The 17,576-nt window shown below is 34.1% G+C and overlaps 1 protein-coding gene across 2 annotated transcripts in view; it reads left to right on the forward strand.

The window, feature by feature from the left end:
- ELP4 (elongator acetyltransferase complex subunit 4) overlaps positions 1–17,576 on the forward strand; it is a 213,623-nt gene that overhangs the window by 56,927 nt on the left and 139,120 nt on the right. For both annotated transcript variants that reach the window (XM_069469770.1, XM_069469771.1), the window contains exon 6: positions 16,693–16,777. In XM_069469770.1, the coding sequence (XP_069325871.1) occupies positions 16,693–16,777 (85 nt within the window). The remainder of the gene's footprint in view (positions 1–16,692; positions 16,778–17,576) is intronic.

Below are 17,576 nucleotides of genomic sequence, written 5' to 3' on the forward strand. Positions count from 1 at the left end.
TCAGATAATCGGAGTCACAAAATAATAAGAAAGCTGATTTTGAAAATAATTCTATAATCTAAGAATTTTTTAATTTTACATTGTTTTGAATTACGCTTTGCTAACAAGTATGTCCAAGCTCAGTTTGGTTTCCTCACTAGAAAGATATTGCCATTCTTCAGGGTGGGGACAATGTCTCACCTTTCTTATTGATTAACAAATCTACTAACATACTTCCTAACTCACTGCTACCAACTGAATTTGTCCCCCCAAAATTCATATGTTGAAGCCCTAACCCCCAATGTGATGGTATTTGGAAATGGGCCTTTGGGAGATAATTATATTAAAATGAAGTCATGAGAGTGGGGCCCTGTCTGATGGGATTCATTTCTTTATAAGAGAGGAAGAAACACTGAAGCTCTCATTCTCTACTTGCACATGCACTAAGGAAAGGCCATGTGAACACACAGCAAGAAGGCTGCTGTCTGCAAACCAAGGGGAGAGCCCTCAGGACACAGCAACCCTGCTGACACCTTGTTCTTAGACTTCCAGTCCCCAGAACTAGAAGAAAATAAATTCCTATTTACAGTCGGTAGTAAATAGAATGAGTTTATTTTGATATGTTTCTTTGAATTTCTAGATTTTATTTGAATGTATTTATCCTAACAATAACGAGCAGCTTCTTATATTAGCTTAGAGCTTTGTACTGATTAAATTGAATGAACTGAATTCTGAGAGAACCAGTTGTCTTTTTAGGAGAATTTGTAGGAGAAAAATCAATGAAAAGAGGATGAAACTAATACTTAAGATTTTAGAAGTCATTCCATTTTCCTTATCCTGTCAAGGTTCTTTACCATCTTAAATGGAACCACAATATAAGTTTTCTCTAATATTTTTCTAGACCAATCAGAATTGTGCTCCTCATACAGTTCTACTTACTTTTGTTCTTTGTTCATATTTCTATCAGAGGACTTATCACATTACACAGTAATTATTTATCTTGTCTATATGCTTGTCTTCCCCCTCAAATATTGGAAATCCTTGAGGAAAAGAGTTTTACTTTCTTCATCTATTTATTCCCTGAATGTAGAACACAGGGATAGAGTTGACAGCTGATGAATTAGTGACTCAATGCACAAAATAGAGTAATAACTCAGATTAACTACAACCTTGATCTTAGCACAGAGATTTAGTGGGATAAAACCAATAACTGAAACATAGTCATATAAGAATATATCTTATTTCAAAAATACAAATCTCTTAGATTGACAAGCAGAGAACCACAGTATATTTAGAAGTTGTAAATAAAAAATTTACACTGATCAGAAAGGAACTATGGAAGAGAGCTTCTAGGTAGAACTAAACATTCAGAATAGAAGTCATATAATTATAGACGTATACTATAAACTACTTTATTAAAAGGATATAGGGAATGATACATTAATGCAAAGATCAGAACTGAAGAAAAGACATCATGTAAATGTGAAGAGAGATTTTACCTATCTGTTCAGCTGCTGGTGGTATAATTAAAATAAAAAGATAGTATTTGAAAATTTATAGAGAGAGCTGTTTCCCTGGGCCTTGTTTTGACCAATGAAGAGAGACATCGCTTGCTTGCATGTTTACCTTTCTTTTTTCCTCCTGTTCTTTAAGGGGGCTGTCAGGTACACAGTTTAGTGGATTATCCTACTTTTAACTTCATGCATGGCATGGTATTATCATTGGTATCCATGGTTTTTGTTTTATTATTTCTCACCCTACTCCCCCATCCCTAATCCCAGTCATCATCCCCATAGTTAAAATATATTCTCTCCTGTTTACGTATGTTCTTCCAAATTGTCATTCTTCCTTTGATAAAGTAATCTTTGACCCTTGACTCCTGTCTGTCTCTCACTCTCTATCAGCATGTCTTATCAGCTGTATCTTCAACATATATCCAGACATCAATTTTTTTTGCAACCTTCACCTCTACCATGCTATCCTGCATCACTCACATTTTTTGCCAAAACTCTTGGGATAGCTTCCTAATTGTTCTTTCACCTTTTTACCTGGTGACTCCTCTGTTTTTCTCCAAAACAGCCCTGATGAACCTTTCAGCATAACGCTGTCCAATAGAACTTTCTACAATGATGGAAATTTTCTATATCTGTGCTATATAATATAGAAGCATTAGCCACATGCAACTGAGTATTTGAAATTTGGCTGTTGAGACTGAGGCACTGAAATTTTTATTTTATTTTATTTTTCTTTAGTTAATTTAAATTTAAGTATTAATAGCTTTCTATAAATAGTAGCTGTCTTGTTAGGCAGTTCAGTTTTACAACCTATCGGCTCATATCACTACTCCCAGTGATTTCCCATCTCATTTAGAATAATAAATCCACATCCAGACAGAGATCTTCTAAGGTCCTGGGCCCTACATGGCCTTACCTGACTTGATTACTAGCTATCTCACTTATCTCATTGGAGTTAGGGAAAGGGAATATCAAGAATGTTTTCCAGGTTTCTGATATTGGATCTAAGATAGTCTCATTTACTGAAGTAAACATAAACCTGTATCCAACAATATATATTGAACACCTTCTTTGAACTTAAACACCTTCTATGAACCTGGGCACTTTCTATGACCTTAGCATTATGCTAAGCGCCATGTTATTGTAGTAAACAAAACAGCTGTTATCTTTGCCTATGTGTAGCTTACAGTCTAATGAGAAAGCACACAAAATTTTTAAAAAGTAAATAAATATATATGCAGTTATGAATTGTGATAAGTGGTATAAAGAAAAAGAACCTTTTCCATAGGGAAATGTAAAGGGGAGAGGCAGCGAGTATACTTTTGAGTTACGTTTAGGCAAGTTCTTTCTGAAGAAAAAACATTTAAGCTGAGACCTGAAGAATGAGAAGGTAATCATGCAAAGGGCACTGGGCCAAGAAATATCCTTGGCAGAAGGAGTGGCAGATGTGCTAAGAAAGGAAAGAACTTAGTGTGTTCGAAGACTTTATAAAAGGCCATTCTGGCTAAAACAGAGTAAGTGATGGAAAGAGCTGTATGGAGGTGAGTTTAGAGAGATAGGCAGGGGTCACTTCACTCTTTTCTTTTTTTTCTTTTCTTTTCTTTTCTTTTCTTTTTTTTTTTGAGACAGAGTCTCATTCTGTTGCCCGGGCTAGAGTGCTGTGGCATCGGCCTAGCTCACAGCAACCTCAAACTCCTGGGCTCCAGCGATCCTCCTGCCTCAGCCTCCCTAGTAGCTGGGACTACAGGGATGCGCCACCATGCCCGGCTAATTTTTCTATATATATTTTTAGCTGTCCATATAATTTCTTTCTATTTTTAGTAGAGACGGGGTCTTGCTCTTGCTCAGGCTGGTCTCGAACTCCTGAGCTCAAACAATCCACCCGTCTCAGCCTCCCAGAATGCTAGGATTACAGGCGTGAGCCACCTCGCCTGGCCGTCATTTCACTCTTTTAAGAAATTTGTTCATGGGGGCAGAGAAAGAGCAATAATTGGATGGGGCTTGGATTGAAAGAAGATTTTTTGTTCTGTTTTGTTTAAATGTCAATGAGAAAAATTTGATAGAGAGGGAATAGATGAATATGTAGATAAGGAAGTAGCAGTTTCTAAAGATAGGAACTGATAACTTATCTTTACTCAGTGAAATAATAGGCATGATCATCCACTGAGCAATGGATACTTACCTCTTGGGAGTTTGGGTTAAATGGAGAAGATTTAAAATGGTTGTTTCATAGACTAGAAGATTATACTGACTACAGAAGTATCAAATATTTATGATGGTACTAGTCTGTCAGGTTGTGTGACTCTCTTGCATCTGTCCTAAGATTCTTGGATACAGGCAGGGTTGAAGTTCTGCCAGGTGGAGTCAACAGAAGAACAAAGAGCAAAGGAGTTTAAGGTATTAAAAAAAATAGTGAACAAAATGGTGACCGTGAACTTTAGGCTGGAAAAAAAGAACTGAAGGCAACTGCTGTTGATATATAAGAAGGAAGAGAGGAGACAGTGGACTGGTAGTTGACTTACTAATCTTAATAGTGGGGGTAAATGAACGAAGCAAGCTACCAAAATAAGTAGTATGGGGTAACAATAAGATGTCTGAATTAGGGCTCTAAACCGTGTGCAGAGCCTTCAATGAACAGAGAGGAAAATGTCTAGGAACTTGATAAAGACAACAACTTAAAAAGGGAATGATGAGGGTTGGCTAGATATAAAATAAGCATGGATTTATTTGTTTTGTTTTATTTTGTTTTACTAGAAAGTGGAAGGGAAGGAGTGATTTGAAAGTGATGTTGGAAGACAAAAAGGATACCAACCAAATCTCCCAAATATTGAGAACATAATTCTAAGCTGCAGCTTTATTTAGTTAGGCTCAAGTGTCCACCACCGTCCAAGGGAAATCTAGTTATCTGTTGGAGGATAGTGGGTACTATTGCTTTTCTTAAGGTTGAAGGCTAATGATAGCTGCAAAAACTGCAGCCAATGGCTATAGACAGGAGGCTCTGCAGCAGTTTTCTCTGCGGAAGAGACCTAAGGTGGTTACTGGGCTTCACATCCAAGATACAATGGAGTGAAAAAGCAGAAATAGAATAGAAATAGAATAAATAGCACAATCCTATTTACATAAAATCTTATATAGCTTACCCCAGATTCTTTTCTAATGCTAATTCAGGAGATGTTATAATAATTTGGGTTCTACAACCTTAGTGATACGCAGTCAAATAAGCCTGTGAAAGACTGCAAGCTAAGAAGCTTAGATTTCTTCCTCTTCCAAGAGATCTAAGAGATTCATAGTATACATTAGTATTTGAAAGGTTGTGAGAGAAATGCCAAAGTTTTTTTAAAAATTCATAGTAATAACCCTTTTTACATTTCTTTATTGATAAAATACTCTTCTTTTCAAAATGAAACATTTTTATCAGCATACTTCTCAACATCCTACAGTGGTTTTTCTTAGTAAGAGAAGGAAGGACTGGTACAGAAAGATGTCTTACAGGATATTCACCACACTGTTAATCATGTTCACCTCTGGGTGATGAAATTTGGATAAGTTTCTTTTATTCTTTGTATCTTTTATGTATTTGGATTTTTATGACGAGTAAGCATTATTTTTATAATGGGAGAATTTTAAATTATGGGTCTAATATTATAATTTGGTAGTAAAATAGTGAGATCCTTTAATCTCACATAAAATTGTATTTCCATAGAGTTAAAGATTCAACTATAATAAACTAAATTATAAAAGAAATAGAAGAAAATATGAAGGAATATCTTAAACTCTTGGAGTGGAGAAATAGCAATGAGTATATCTAATGCTTAATCTAAATACCATTCTCTGTTTGAAGGAACTGGGACACTCTGCAGAAATGGTTGATTCAAGGGAAAGAAAAAGATAACATCTGGAACATCTTTTTATGTTTAGAAATGCTTAAAAAATGATGAGGGCATATCAAAAGGACACAGAAGCCAGCTTAAAGGAGCTCCTACTGGCTAAATTAGAGAAAATTTGAACATCAAAATAAATAATGATAGTAATGCATTACATCTATTTAATAAAATAGGAAGCCATAAGGACATACTGATATGAATACATAAATGAATAAATTGAAAGTTTGTGGAGAAATAACATAGTTACATAGTCTCAAAGTACCTCCCCCCAAAATATTTATAACTACAAAGAGAAAAAGAATAATTTTATAGTAGAGAAGCCTAGAAGAATCACCCTAATCAAGTTAACTTTACCAGTAACAGGGCAAGTCAAGATCATGTGTCACCTGATAGTATGCAATGAGAAGAACTCAACAATACTTCTGTGATATTGCCAACAAAAATGGATACTTTAAATCTAATCGTGAGGAAACATCAGACAAACCCAAATTGGAAACATTCTATCTAACGCCTCGATTATAATCCCCATCACTTCTTAATTTTCATGTTCTTGACACTCAGGATCATGAAAGTTAAAAAGTGATGGGTCATCTGTCAGCAACTTAGTCTCAAGTGGAATAGGAAAAAAAGGTTTTTTGTTCTATATTTGCAACTTTTCTATAAGTTTGAGATTGTTTCAAAATTTAGAAAGTTGCAAAGACGCATAGATATATTTTTCAGTAAATTATGATAATTTTTAAATGGATAAGAAAAAATTGAGTACCCTACTTCCAAATGGGCAAGAGATATCAACAGGATGTTCTCAAAAGAAGATACAAAAATGGCAATAAACCTTACTACATCAAAAGACGTGTAAACCAAAACCAAAGAGATAGCACTTGGCACACAATGGCTGGCAAAAAGGCTTAATGAATTTTAGTCACCATCATTGTTATTATTTTTGTTTGTATGTTTGAAATTCATTATAAGAAACATTTATTTTTATTAACAGGTAAATAAATGAAGTTGTTTCTATTTTGGGAAAAAATAACTACTTGGGCAAGTATTTTTCATGTGACACAATCAGTTTATTTTTCTTATCTCATTCTTTCATTTAAGAAAAATTCATTGGAGATTAATTATCCTTATATATAGACCCCTAAATGAGCAGTGGGTATATTTATTCCCTGTCCCTCCCACACAATTTAGCTCACTTCTGAAAGTGAATTAAGGGCCTTAATAACAGATTATCCTTCGTGCTACTCACTTGGCAGTTCTAGGCGTAACGTTGTACTAGTTCATCTCTTCTTACTTCTTGTTCCATCTAGTCATCTCGCCCAATCTCCATCCATCCTGCTTCTGGAGTATTACTATATCGACTTTATAGGGATTGATAATAACTAACAATTACTGAGAGCTGATTTTCTTTCAAGTACCCTTCTTAGCACATTACATTTGTTAACTCATTTAGTTTTTTACAAAAATCCTTTGAAGTTGGTAATATGTCCATTTTGAAAAGAAAAAAATAGGCACAACAGCTTTAATTAGTTTATTTAAAGTTACACAGGGACTAGATCTCAAGGGACCCTTAATAGCTAAATTATTCTTGAAAAAGAACAAAGATGGAGGTCTTATACTTCCTAATTTCAAAATGTATTACATAGCTACAGTAATAAAGACAGTATAAAGTAAAAAACAGTGTGATATAAGGATAGACATACACACCAATAGACTAGAGAGCCCAGAAATAACTCTTTGAATATATGGTCAAATAATTTTCAACAGGATGCCAAGACCACTCAAAGGGAAAGGGTAGTTCAACAAATGGTGCTGGGAAAATTAGATGTCCACATGCAAAAGAATGAAGATGGATCCTTGTGTTACACTATATACCAAAATTAAAATGGATTAAAGATCTAAACGTAACACCCAAAACTATAAAAACACTAAAAGAAAACATAGGAGAAAAGCTTCTAGATTCGGCAATTATTTCTTGATTGTGACACAAAAGCACAGGCAGCAAAAGCAAAAATAAACAAATGGTACTATATCAAACTCGGAAACTCCTGTGCATCAAAGGACACAATCAACAGTGAAAAGACAGCCTAAGGAATGGTAGAAAATATTTGCAAATTTTTCATTGGGTAAGAGATTAATACCCAGAACATATAAAAAACTACAAATCAACAACAGAAAAACAAATAACCTGATTTAAAAATAGACAAAGGACTTCACCTTTCTCAAAAGATGCTATACAGATGGCTAACAAGCATATGAAAAGATGCTCAACATCACTAATCATTAGAGAAATGCAAGACAAAACCATGATGTATCACCTGACATCCACTAGGATGGCTACTATTTTTTTAAAAAACCAGAAAATAATAAATGTTGAAGATGTGGAGAAATCAGAACCCTTGTGCACTGTTGGTGGAATTGTAAAATGGTGCAACTGCTATGGGAAACAGTGTGGCAGCTCCTCAGAAAATTAAACATAGATTTACCATATGATCCAGCAATCCTAATTCTGGGTATGTGTCCTAAAGAATTAAAAGCAGGGTCTTGAAGAGATATTTGCATACCCATGTTCATAACAGCATTATTCCCAGTTGCCAAGAGGTGATAGCAGATCAAATGTCTACTAACTGATGAATGGACAAACAAGATGTGGCATATTCATACAATGGAATATTATTCACCCTTAAAAAGGAAGGACATACTGTAACGTATTACAACATGGATGAACCTAAAGGACATTACGCTAAGTGACAGAAATCAGTCACAAAAAGTGAAATACTATGGTAATTCTACTTGTAGCTCTTTGAGGTATCTCCATATTACTATCCATAGAGGTTGTACTAGTTAGTTTGCAGTTCCACCAGCAGTGAATGAGTGTTCCTCTTTCTCTGCATCCATACCAACATTTGTTTTGGGACTTTTTGATAAAAGCCATTCTCACTGGAATTAAGTGATATCTCATTGTGGTTTTGATTTGCATTTCCCTGTTGATGAGAGATGTTGAACATTTTTTCATGTTTGTTGGCCATTAGTCTGTCTTCTTTTGAAAAGTTCTGTTCATGGCCGGGCATGGTGGCTCACGCCTGTAATCCTAGCACTCTGGGAGGCCGAGGCAGGTGGATCGCTCGAGGTCAGGAGTTCGAGACCAGCCTGAGCAAGAGCGAGACCCCCGTCTCTACTAAAAAATAGAAAGAAATGAACCGGACAACTAAAAATATATAGAAAAAATTAGCCAGGCATGGTGACGAATGCCTGTCGTCTCAGCTACTCGGGAGGCTGAGGCAGTAGGATTGCTTGAGCCCAGGAGTTTGAGGTTGCTGTGAGCTAGGCTGACGCCATGGCAGTCTAGCCCGGGGCAACAGAGTGAGACTCTGTCTCAAAAAAAAAAAAAAAAAAAAAAAAGTTCTATTCATGTCCTTTGCCCACTTTTTAATGGGGTGGTTTGATTTTTTCTTGCTGATTTTCCCAAGTTCTATATAGATTCTAGTTATCAGCCCTTTATCAGATGTGTTAAAGTTCCTACCTCGTAATACTATTGCATATTAGGGCTCAACATATGAATTTGGGGGGACACAAACATTCAAACTATAGCAAGTGAGTAAACAGTGGTAGGTGTCTCTTCTGGTTACTTCTATTCTCAGTGAAAAGCTATAAGCTGATAATGGAGATGGAAGAAGAGATATTGGAGGTTTAAATTTTGAAAAAAAGAGAAAATGTGAAATTGTGAAATTGTCATCTAGGAAAGTGAGAAGGTGTATAGCTGGATTGCCATGTAGCCTGAAGGGCCTGTTGAAGTTTGTGATCATGAATTTAAAGTCAGCTCAGTCTGCTTGGATGGGTGTTTTTAGCTGCACTAAGGCAGATATAGAGTTAACAGAGAGTTGGATTTAACCAGAATGGTAGTTTTGCTAAGTAAGTGTAACAAAGCAAGGGAAAGGAAGTGAGGATAAGGATTGACCATGGATCAATATGGGTAAGTCAATATGGCTAATTAGTTGAAAGAGTTTAATCAAAGGGGGTGAGTGAAAAGGTGGTAAAAAAAAATGATGTAGAGATCTCAGCAGGAGCAAATGATTGCATGCAGGTACTAAGTGGAAAGATAGAGAGTGGTGGTTGTAGAGATGGGGGTCCATGATATTGAGATTATAGAGGGAGAAGCAGTTATTAATAATGACAAGGTCTAAGGAATGACCATGAGAGTGATTAGTTAAGTAAGATAGAGACAACATCATTAGAGAAAAGGAGGTCAAAAAACTGAAAGACCAGAGTGTAAGAAAGTTGAATAATGACCAGGGTTGGATAGATAACAGCAATAATGAAGGGTAGTAGGAGGCATAACCTAATGACTTATTTACATAAATAATTGAAGTCAAAGTGTTGTCAAGCTAAATTATTTTTCATGAAGGATCATAACCTCTCCCACGCATGTAATTCTTGCATCCTCATGTTCTTAGTATTTTCCTCACTGTGGCCCAGAGGTCTCTGCTGGTCATTGCTCTCCTTGGTGGCCTTAATACATTCTTAGACTCTGTATGTTCTTATTTGAACATCCGTTGTGAACAGGGAATCAAAACTCAATGCTTTTAGGTGAAAAGCATCAGAGAAGAAAAATCAGTAAATGACAGCCTTTAGGATAATAGTAATGAAATTTTTAACTTGAAAATTACTTGTGAGTAGACCTCACAGTCTCTATAGTCACCTGCAAATCATATGCTTAGTTAAGACACTTGATATTGTGCCTACTGCCTTACAAGTGTATCTTACTGTTTGTCATAGATGAATACCTAATATATATGTGTAAATACAATTTTGGTAATACAAATCATATTTTCTCTCTGATTTGCATAATAATATAAAAATGCTTCATCTTCACCTTAAATTAATCCTAATTGGGAGTGATAACAGCTTCTCCTCCTAAGTGTTTCTATCAAGTAGTTAAATCAATATTTAAATGTACTAGAAGATCTTATTTTTAAAAACCTAGCAATGAATTTTAATGAGAAAAATCATTCTGGAATCATATATTAATAATTCCAAAGTCAGAATGGAAAACAGAGATTATCTCCTGCAACCCTTGACTTTACAGATGAGAAAATTTGGAGGACCAGAACAGAAAAATTTAAAGAATTTGCCTCATGTTACACATTTAGCTACCGCTGTTGGCACAGGTAGAACTAGAACCCTGGGCTTTAGCATGTGTTCCACTGTGCAATGCTGGTATCTAGTTTATCTATTTGTAAAGCTACACTTTTCAATACTGAATTTTCTTTATATATCATGTACCAAGTTAATTTAAGTGGGGCCTATTGGTGTAGGCCTCAGAGATGCAATTAAAAGAGAAATCTCTTCCTAAAACTATACACCTGAATGCTTCATTTGACCATGTTGAATGGAGCCCTGTTCAAACCTCATCTGAGCCACATTAGTGAACTCACAGAATTTTCATTGAATCTGGATCTCACTCTGAGGCTTTATCTTACCATGGGCAAAAGAGCAGATAATTTGATGTTTAGAAAATTGGACTTTTAAGTGCCACTTCTGTCACTTAATTATTGTACAACCTTGGGCAAATCACTTAGCCTCTAATGGATCTTAATTTTCTCAGCCATAAAATGGGGATAGTGACTGTACTTACCTCAAAAGGTTATTGTAGTCATCAAATGTATTGATTATTTACTATGTACCAGACACTTTATCAGTTGATATAATTAAAATCAGGTAGTCTTGTTAAAAATTAACCCACAAGGCTGTTAATCTATGTGTAGACTTTTCGCTTATCTACTAGGTATTTTAATTTGATCTACATATTATTTTTTAATTTATCTTTTCACGAATAAAATCTTATCTCCTGTTACCCAAGCTTTATTGCTGTTACATTTGTTCTTTAATCATATTAAAAGATTGTTGTAAGTATTCCTTTGAAGATTTTTCATGTTTGTTTGATAAACTGCAAGGTAGTTTTATCTATTATTTATTATCTTCTTATTTCTTTTCTAGATTTACTATATCTGATTATTTTTCTTACAGCAGATTTTCTTATCTTTCTTAAATGAGATTGAATGACAAAACTACTTTTCACAGCAAAACCAATATCATTTGTTGATAGAAATTAAAATTTTCTAATGGAAACGTCTTTTAGACCTGTTGGGGAAAATTGGAGGGGAAGGGGATGGAATATTGATAGGCATGAGTCTCATTTTTTTCTATCAGCTTTTTTAAAAATATTAAAATTGGTCATCAGAAAATAGATTTATATTTGTGTCATCCCCTTTTATCCATGTTTATGTATTAATATAAAGAAATAAATTCCTATCAAAAAACATGGAAAAAAATATAAGCAGAAGCATGAATAATGCACATGGAAAAATTTTCCTTTTTTTAACTAAAGAAAATTTTAGATGCTTGATATGTTAAAGGTAAAAATTAAAGTTCTAGTAATTATTTTTATATTCTTTATACTATTAGAGTTTTAAAGACTACATTGTAGTCTCTTAAAATAGATCACTTTAATATAAAAGTTGTTGAAAATTATGAAAATTAGGGGAAATGGCATACATGATTCAAAATGTGCTACTTCTGGAGCATGTTTTAAATACTTTGATAACCTAACCTTTGTTAAATGTTTGGAAACATTAATAAAGAAGCCAGGATCATATATGTAGGGGTTTCTTTCTTGCCAACTCCTGTTTTCTCAGTTACTAGACTACTGAACAGACACACACACACACACACACACACACGTAAACAGCCTCCAAATTGAAGGACTTTAAGAACAAAACCAAAATTTCACATGACAATAGAAGTTATTTATTTTCAACAAAATTATATATATCTGTATTATTATAAATATTATTGGCAAAGAAATATATGGAGGTTAACAATACTTAGTATTTTAATATCAATATCATATAAATGATTTCAGTTTTAAATGATTTAATCCCATGTATTTAAAAATTAATATTCACAATATACCTAAATGTATGGATTTTTTTCTATTTTATTTTGTATCAGAGTTTATTTTCCTAGAAATCTGATAAGTTGGAGGAATTTATTTTATTACTTACAAAGTTCTAAGCATTGTTGGTGATTTGATTGCTTTATGTCAACGTTAAATAAGGAAAGAGATTAAGGTGTGTTGGCTTTATGTCTTTGCTTTTATTCTCACATCAAAGAGCACCCCCTATTCTGCGTAGCAAAGAAAACAGGCAATAGAGTGAAGAGACAATCTATGGAATGTGAGAAAATATTTAAAAACCATACATGGTTAATATTCAAAATATACAAGGACTCAGACAACTCAATAGCAAGAAAACAAATAACCTGATTAAAAAATGGGCAAAGGACTTCAATGGACATTTCTTAAAAGAAGACATACCAATGGCCAACAAATATATGAAAAAATGCACAATATCTTTAATTATCAGAAATGCAAATTAAAACCACAATTAGATATCACCTTACACCTGTGAAACTGGCTATTATCAAAAAGGTAAGCATTGGCAAGAATGTGAAGGGAACCCTTGTATGCTACTGGTAGGAATATAAATTTGTATAGCCATTGTAGAAAACAGTATGGAGCTTCCTCAAAAAATTAAAAATAGAACTACCATGTCCAACAATCTTACTCAGGGTATACAGTCATGCACCGCTTAACAGGAATACATTCTAAGAAATGCATTAGGCGATTCCATCATTGTGCGAACATCATAGAGTGTACTTACACAAACCTAGATGGCGTAGCGTACTATGTGCCTAGACTACACGATATAGCCTATCGTTCCTAGACTATAAGCCTGTACACCATGTTCCTGTACTGAATACAGTAGGCAGTTATAACAATGGTAAATATTTGTGTATCTAAACACAGAAAAGGTACAGTAAGAATATTATATAAAAGATAAAAAGTAGTACACCTGTATAGGGCACTTACCATGAATGGAGCTTGCAGCACTGGAAATTGCTCTGGGTGAGTCAGTGAGTGAGTGCTGAGTAAATGTGAAGTCCTGGGACATTATGGTACACTGTTGTAGACTTTATAAACACTGTACACTCAGGCTATACTAAATGTATAAAAAAAAGTCTTTCTTCAATAATAAATTAACCATAGCTTATTGTAACTTTTTTACTTTTTAAACTTTTAAATTTTTTTAATTTTTTGACTCTTGTAGTAACACTTAGCTTAAAACATATTGCTAGCTATACAAAAATATTCTTCCTTTATGTCCTTATTCTATATGCTATTTTCTATTTTTAAATTTTTTTATTTTTTACTTTTTAAGCTTTTTGTTAAAAACTAAGACACACACACATTAGCGTAGGCCTACACGGGTCAGGGTCATCAGTATCAGTCTTCCACGTCCACATCTTGTCCCACTAGAAGGTCCTCAGGGGCAATAACATGCATGGAGTTTTGATACCAGTATCTTCTGGAATACCTCCTGAAGGACTTGCGTGAGGCTGTTTTACGGTTGAAGGAAATTAGAAATATTTTTACCCCAAAATATGACATTTTAACATTCTGGACTGACCTTCCCCCACCACCACAGCCACCTACTCAGGATGTGTGAAACTTCTAGGAAAGTTCCAGACAGGGGCAATGACAGAGCTCTTGGAATTTCATCCCAAAATATGATTCCTTGGTATAGTGTTTTGAATTAAAGGCCCTCAGAGAGCAACAGGTGTTGGAAGGGGCTTTCCTTCTATCTCCATAAAGATAAGACAGACTCATCAAGAAGTTCTGTTCCCTCCCGGTTATCCCAGTATCTGTTGTAGGAAAGATCAAAAATGCATCTAGACCTGGTCCAACCCATTTTTAAAATAATACCTGTCTCTCAGGTTAATTTAATTTCCAAAGAGAATTATTTACAAACCAAACTGTTTCCCCCATCCTTTCATTCTCCCAAGTATCTATTCATCTTCCTTAGTAATCATTTATTGCTTCTCAACAGAATTACCTATATTCCTCATCTCAGCCCCTCTAGAATGAGGATCCATAAACTTTTGGACCCCATTGGGATATTGGGTAATCACTCTGTGATTTTGCTGGTACACATGGTAAATAAATTTGTAATCTCTTTTGTTAATCTGCCTTATTGTGAGTTGACCTTTCAGTGAAACTTCCAGGGGCAAAGGGGAAGTTTTCCCTTCTCGTCCACACAGTTAACTTTTTTTTTAAATGAGTAAAGGAGTATACTCTAAAATAATGATTAAAAGTATAGTGTAGTAAGTACATGAGTCAGTAATATAGTAATTTATCATCAAGTATTTTATACTGTACATAATTTGTTAACATTTTTATATGACTGGCAGTGCAATAGGTTCGTTTACACCAGCATCACCACAAACACATGAGTAACGTTTTGCACTACAATGTTTCAATGGCTATGACATCACTAGGTGATAGGAATTTTTCAGCTCCATTATAATCTTATAGGACCTGCATCATGTATGTGGTCCATTGCTGACTGAACATTGTTATGTGGCTTATGAATGAAATCTGTGTGTTGAGGACATATCTGCACTCCCACATCTGCAGCATTATTCACCATTGCCAAGGCATGGAATCAACCTACGTATTCATCAGTGGATGAATGGATAAAGAAAATGTGGTGTGTATACACACACACAATGGAATATTATTTAACCATCAAAAAAAGGAAATCCTGTCATTTGTGACAACATGGATTATGCTAAATGAAATGAGACAAGCACAAAAAGACAAATATTACGTGGTCCTCTTATTATTATTATGTAAAATAATGGTTTGAAGTAGAATTATTATTGGTGGACTAGAATACACTGGATATATTCTTGACCCACCCTCCTTTAATCTATAGTGACATTAATTAAATGGTGGGCTGGAATTCATTTATAATCTGGAAACCTGGAGCACATTTTACCCCCTGTGCAAACTAATTGACCCAGATAGAAATTGAATCTACTGCATTCAGCAGCAGTACTATCTTCTGAAAGTTAAGCTGTCCAGGACACGTGTGTGAAAATATGAAATAGTCAAAAAATTGCCCTTGTACAATATTATTTGTAGACACATTTCCTCACTTATAAAACTGGAAAAATGTGTTTCTGTAATCTATATTTACATTGAAAATGGAGAAATAACTATATAAGAAATAAACATTTTACCAAATTCTTCATTATCTGGAGCCATCTTTGCTTTGTACAGGACAGCGTTCTTTTCTTTGGTTTCTTCGTTTTTGTAAGATAGATCCTTTTAGGTTAACTGTAGCTATTCAATAACATATTTACAGAGATGTACGTATGTTGTTGCTGAACCACCTGCCATCGATTTTGCACACTAAGCAGCCCACTACATTTCCTAACTTTTCATATTCTTTACTGTTGCTTGCATACTTCAATTTATATTTCATTATTTCTTTAGGGCATTTCTTCTGCCTATGTGATTGCTTTACTTAGGATCACAGTAGAGCAAATACTTTTGTATTTTTAATGTCACCCACAGCTTTTACAGCACTGGGCACTTTAGTGTCTGTGGAATAGCTATGCTCCAGAGCCTCATTATCATGGCATTTAATATTCAGCCATCGCACACAGATCGTCCATTATGCAGAATTGTAACCAGTTAATTTAAAGCAGATCTTCCTCACTCTTACTAGATTTTCTTTGAGATATTTCATAGTATTTGTAAAATATTTTAAAATAGTAACATTAATGCTAGTATTCATGTGGGAAATAATTTAGGTTATCTTCTTAAATTCACATGTTATTATCTTTTTAAAAAGGAAGTGGATAAACAGTAAATTTAATAGACATTATACTCACTTGTCTTCTTGTGTCTTAAAAGAGCAAATTTTTAAATTACTATTATTTTAGCAATTTGTTCTAAGAAAATTGAAACTTTGATGGAAAATGAGCTCAGGTGATTGGGACATTGATTCAGGTGTATTTGGCATAGCAGGTCATTAACTATGTGTTAATTATGTATGATTACTCCTGAAAAGCTATGGTGGCTTCATCTTTTAGGTTGCTTCATTAAATCATTAATTTTCTTGGAGGTAACTAAGCCTGACATAATTAAGTCATCTCAGTCTCCACAGATTTTTATCTTCCCATGATGTCAAGAACACTGAGCAAGTTAATATAAAGCATTATAACTTATTTTCTGTATGTATTGACTTTATATTTTAGGATTATTTAATGCTATTTTGGCAAATTTTATTTTATATTTAAGTAGTCTAATAAGTGTATACCTTTTCATTATTTACTTGATGTTTTAGTGTAGATTTTGTACTTCCTGTATAATAAACCTATTTATGTATTTGAACATTTCTTACCAACAGTTCTTTGACCCATGGCTACCTAAAGCTGCTTCAGTTTATCCAGAACATCATTTATGAGGAAGGATTTGATGGATCCAATCCTCAGGTATTGAGTACTTGCAAAGCCTTTTATAGTCACATATATAATATTGTTTTCAAATTCTCTAGGGGGGACCCGGAAGGTCTTAGAATAATCAACAGAGAAAAAGCTGTTTTCAAGCCCAGATCACAGGAAGCCCTTATATGTATTTGGAGTTTTAGCTAAGGTCTCTGTGAAGACACATAAGATGTACACATGCATTGTCAACATTAATTATTTTTAAATATGTATTTGTAGCATCTGGGATTAATAAGTAGCTACATTTTGAAAATTAACTTTTATATCTGCCAGACTGGTACTTTTCTATCTAAATTTTCTGTTTTTGTCATTGAGGCCTTAATTTCAAATTACCTTATCAGTAAGAATTATCTTAAGATTTTATTTCTTAGTACATTATGCTTTGAATTGTTTCATTGAATAAAAGATTCATTTTAATTTGCTATAATAAAATATTTTGTAACAACTATTTATCTGTAACTCTAATTTTAAAAACTTCCTCCAAATTCCCACTAATAAAAGATGTTCTGGTTAGTTTAACTTAAACAAAATGAGGAAAATTTTATTGCTAGATCTTATGCCTTTCAAAATTCTTCCTCGGTGATTTTGGTTGCTTTTGCTGCTAAAAGATTTGCATTACATTTGTATTATTTTAACAGAAGTATTTTCAGAGCACTATTATTTTTATTGAAGAAGACAAAGAAGTCTTATTAAGCCAAAAGTCTTATTTTTGGCATTATCAGCTACATATGCTCTTAATTCATAGATTTTAAACTCTTTTTGTAAACTTTATTACTGTATTTAATAC

Source organism: Eulemur rufifrons, chromosome 6 (genome assembly GCF_041146395.1).
Source record: "Eulemur rufifrons isolate Redbay chromosome 6, OSU_ERuf_1, whole genome shotgun sequence".
NCBI lineage: Eukaryota > Metazoa > Chordata > Mammalia > Primates > Lemuridae > Eulemur > Eulemur rufifrons.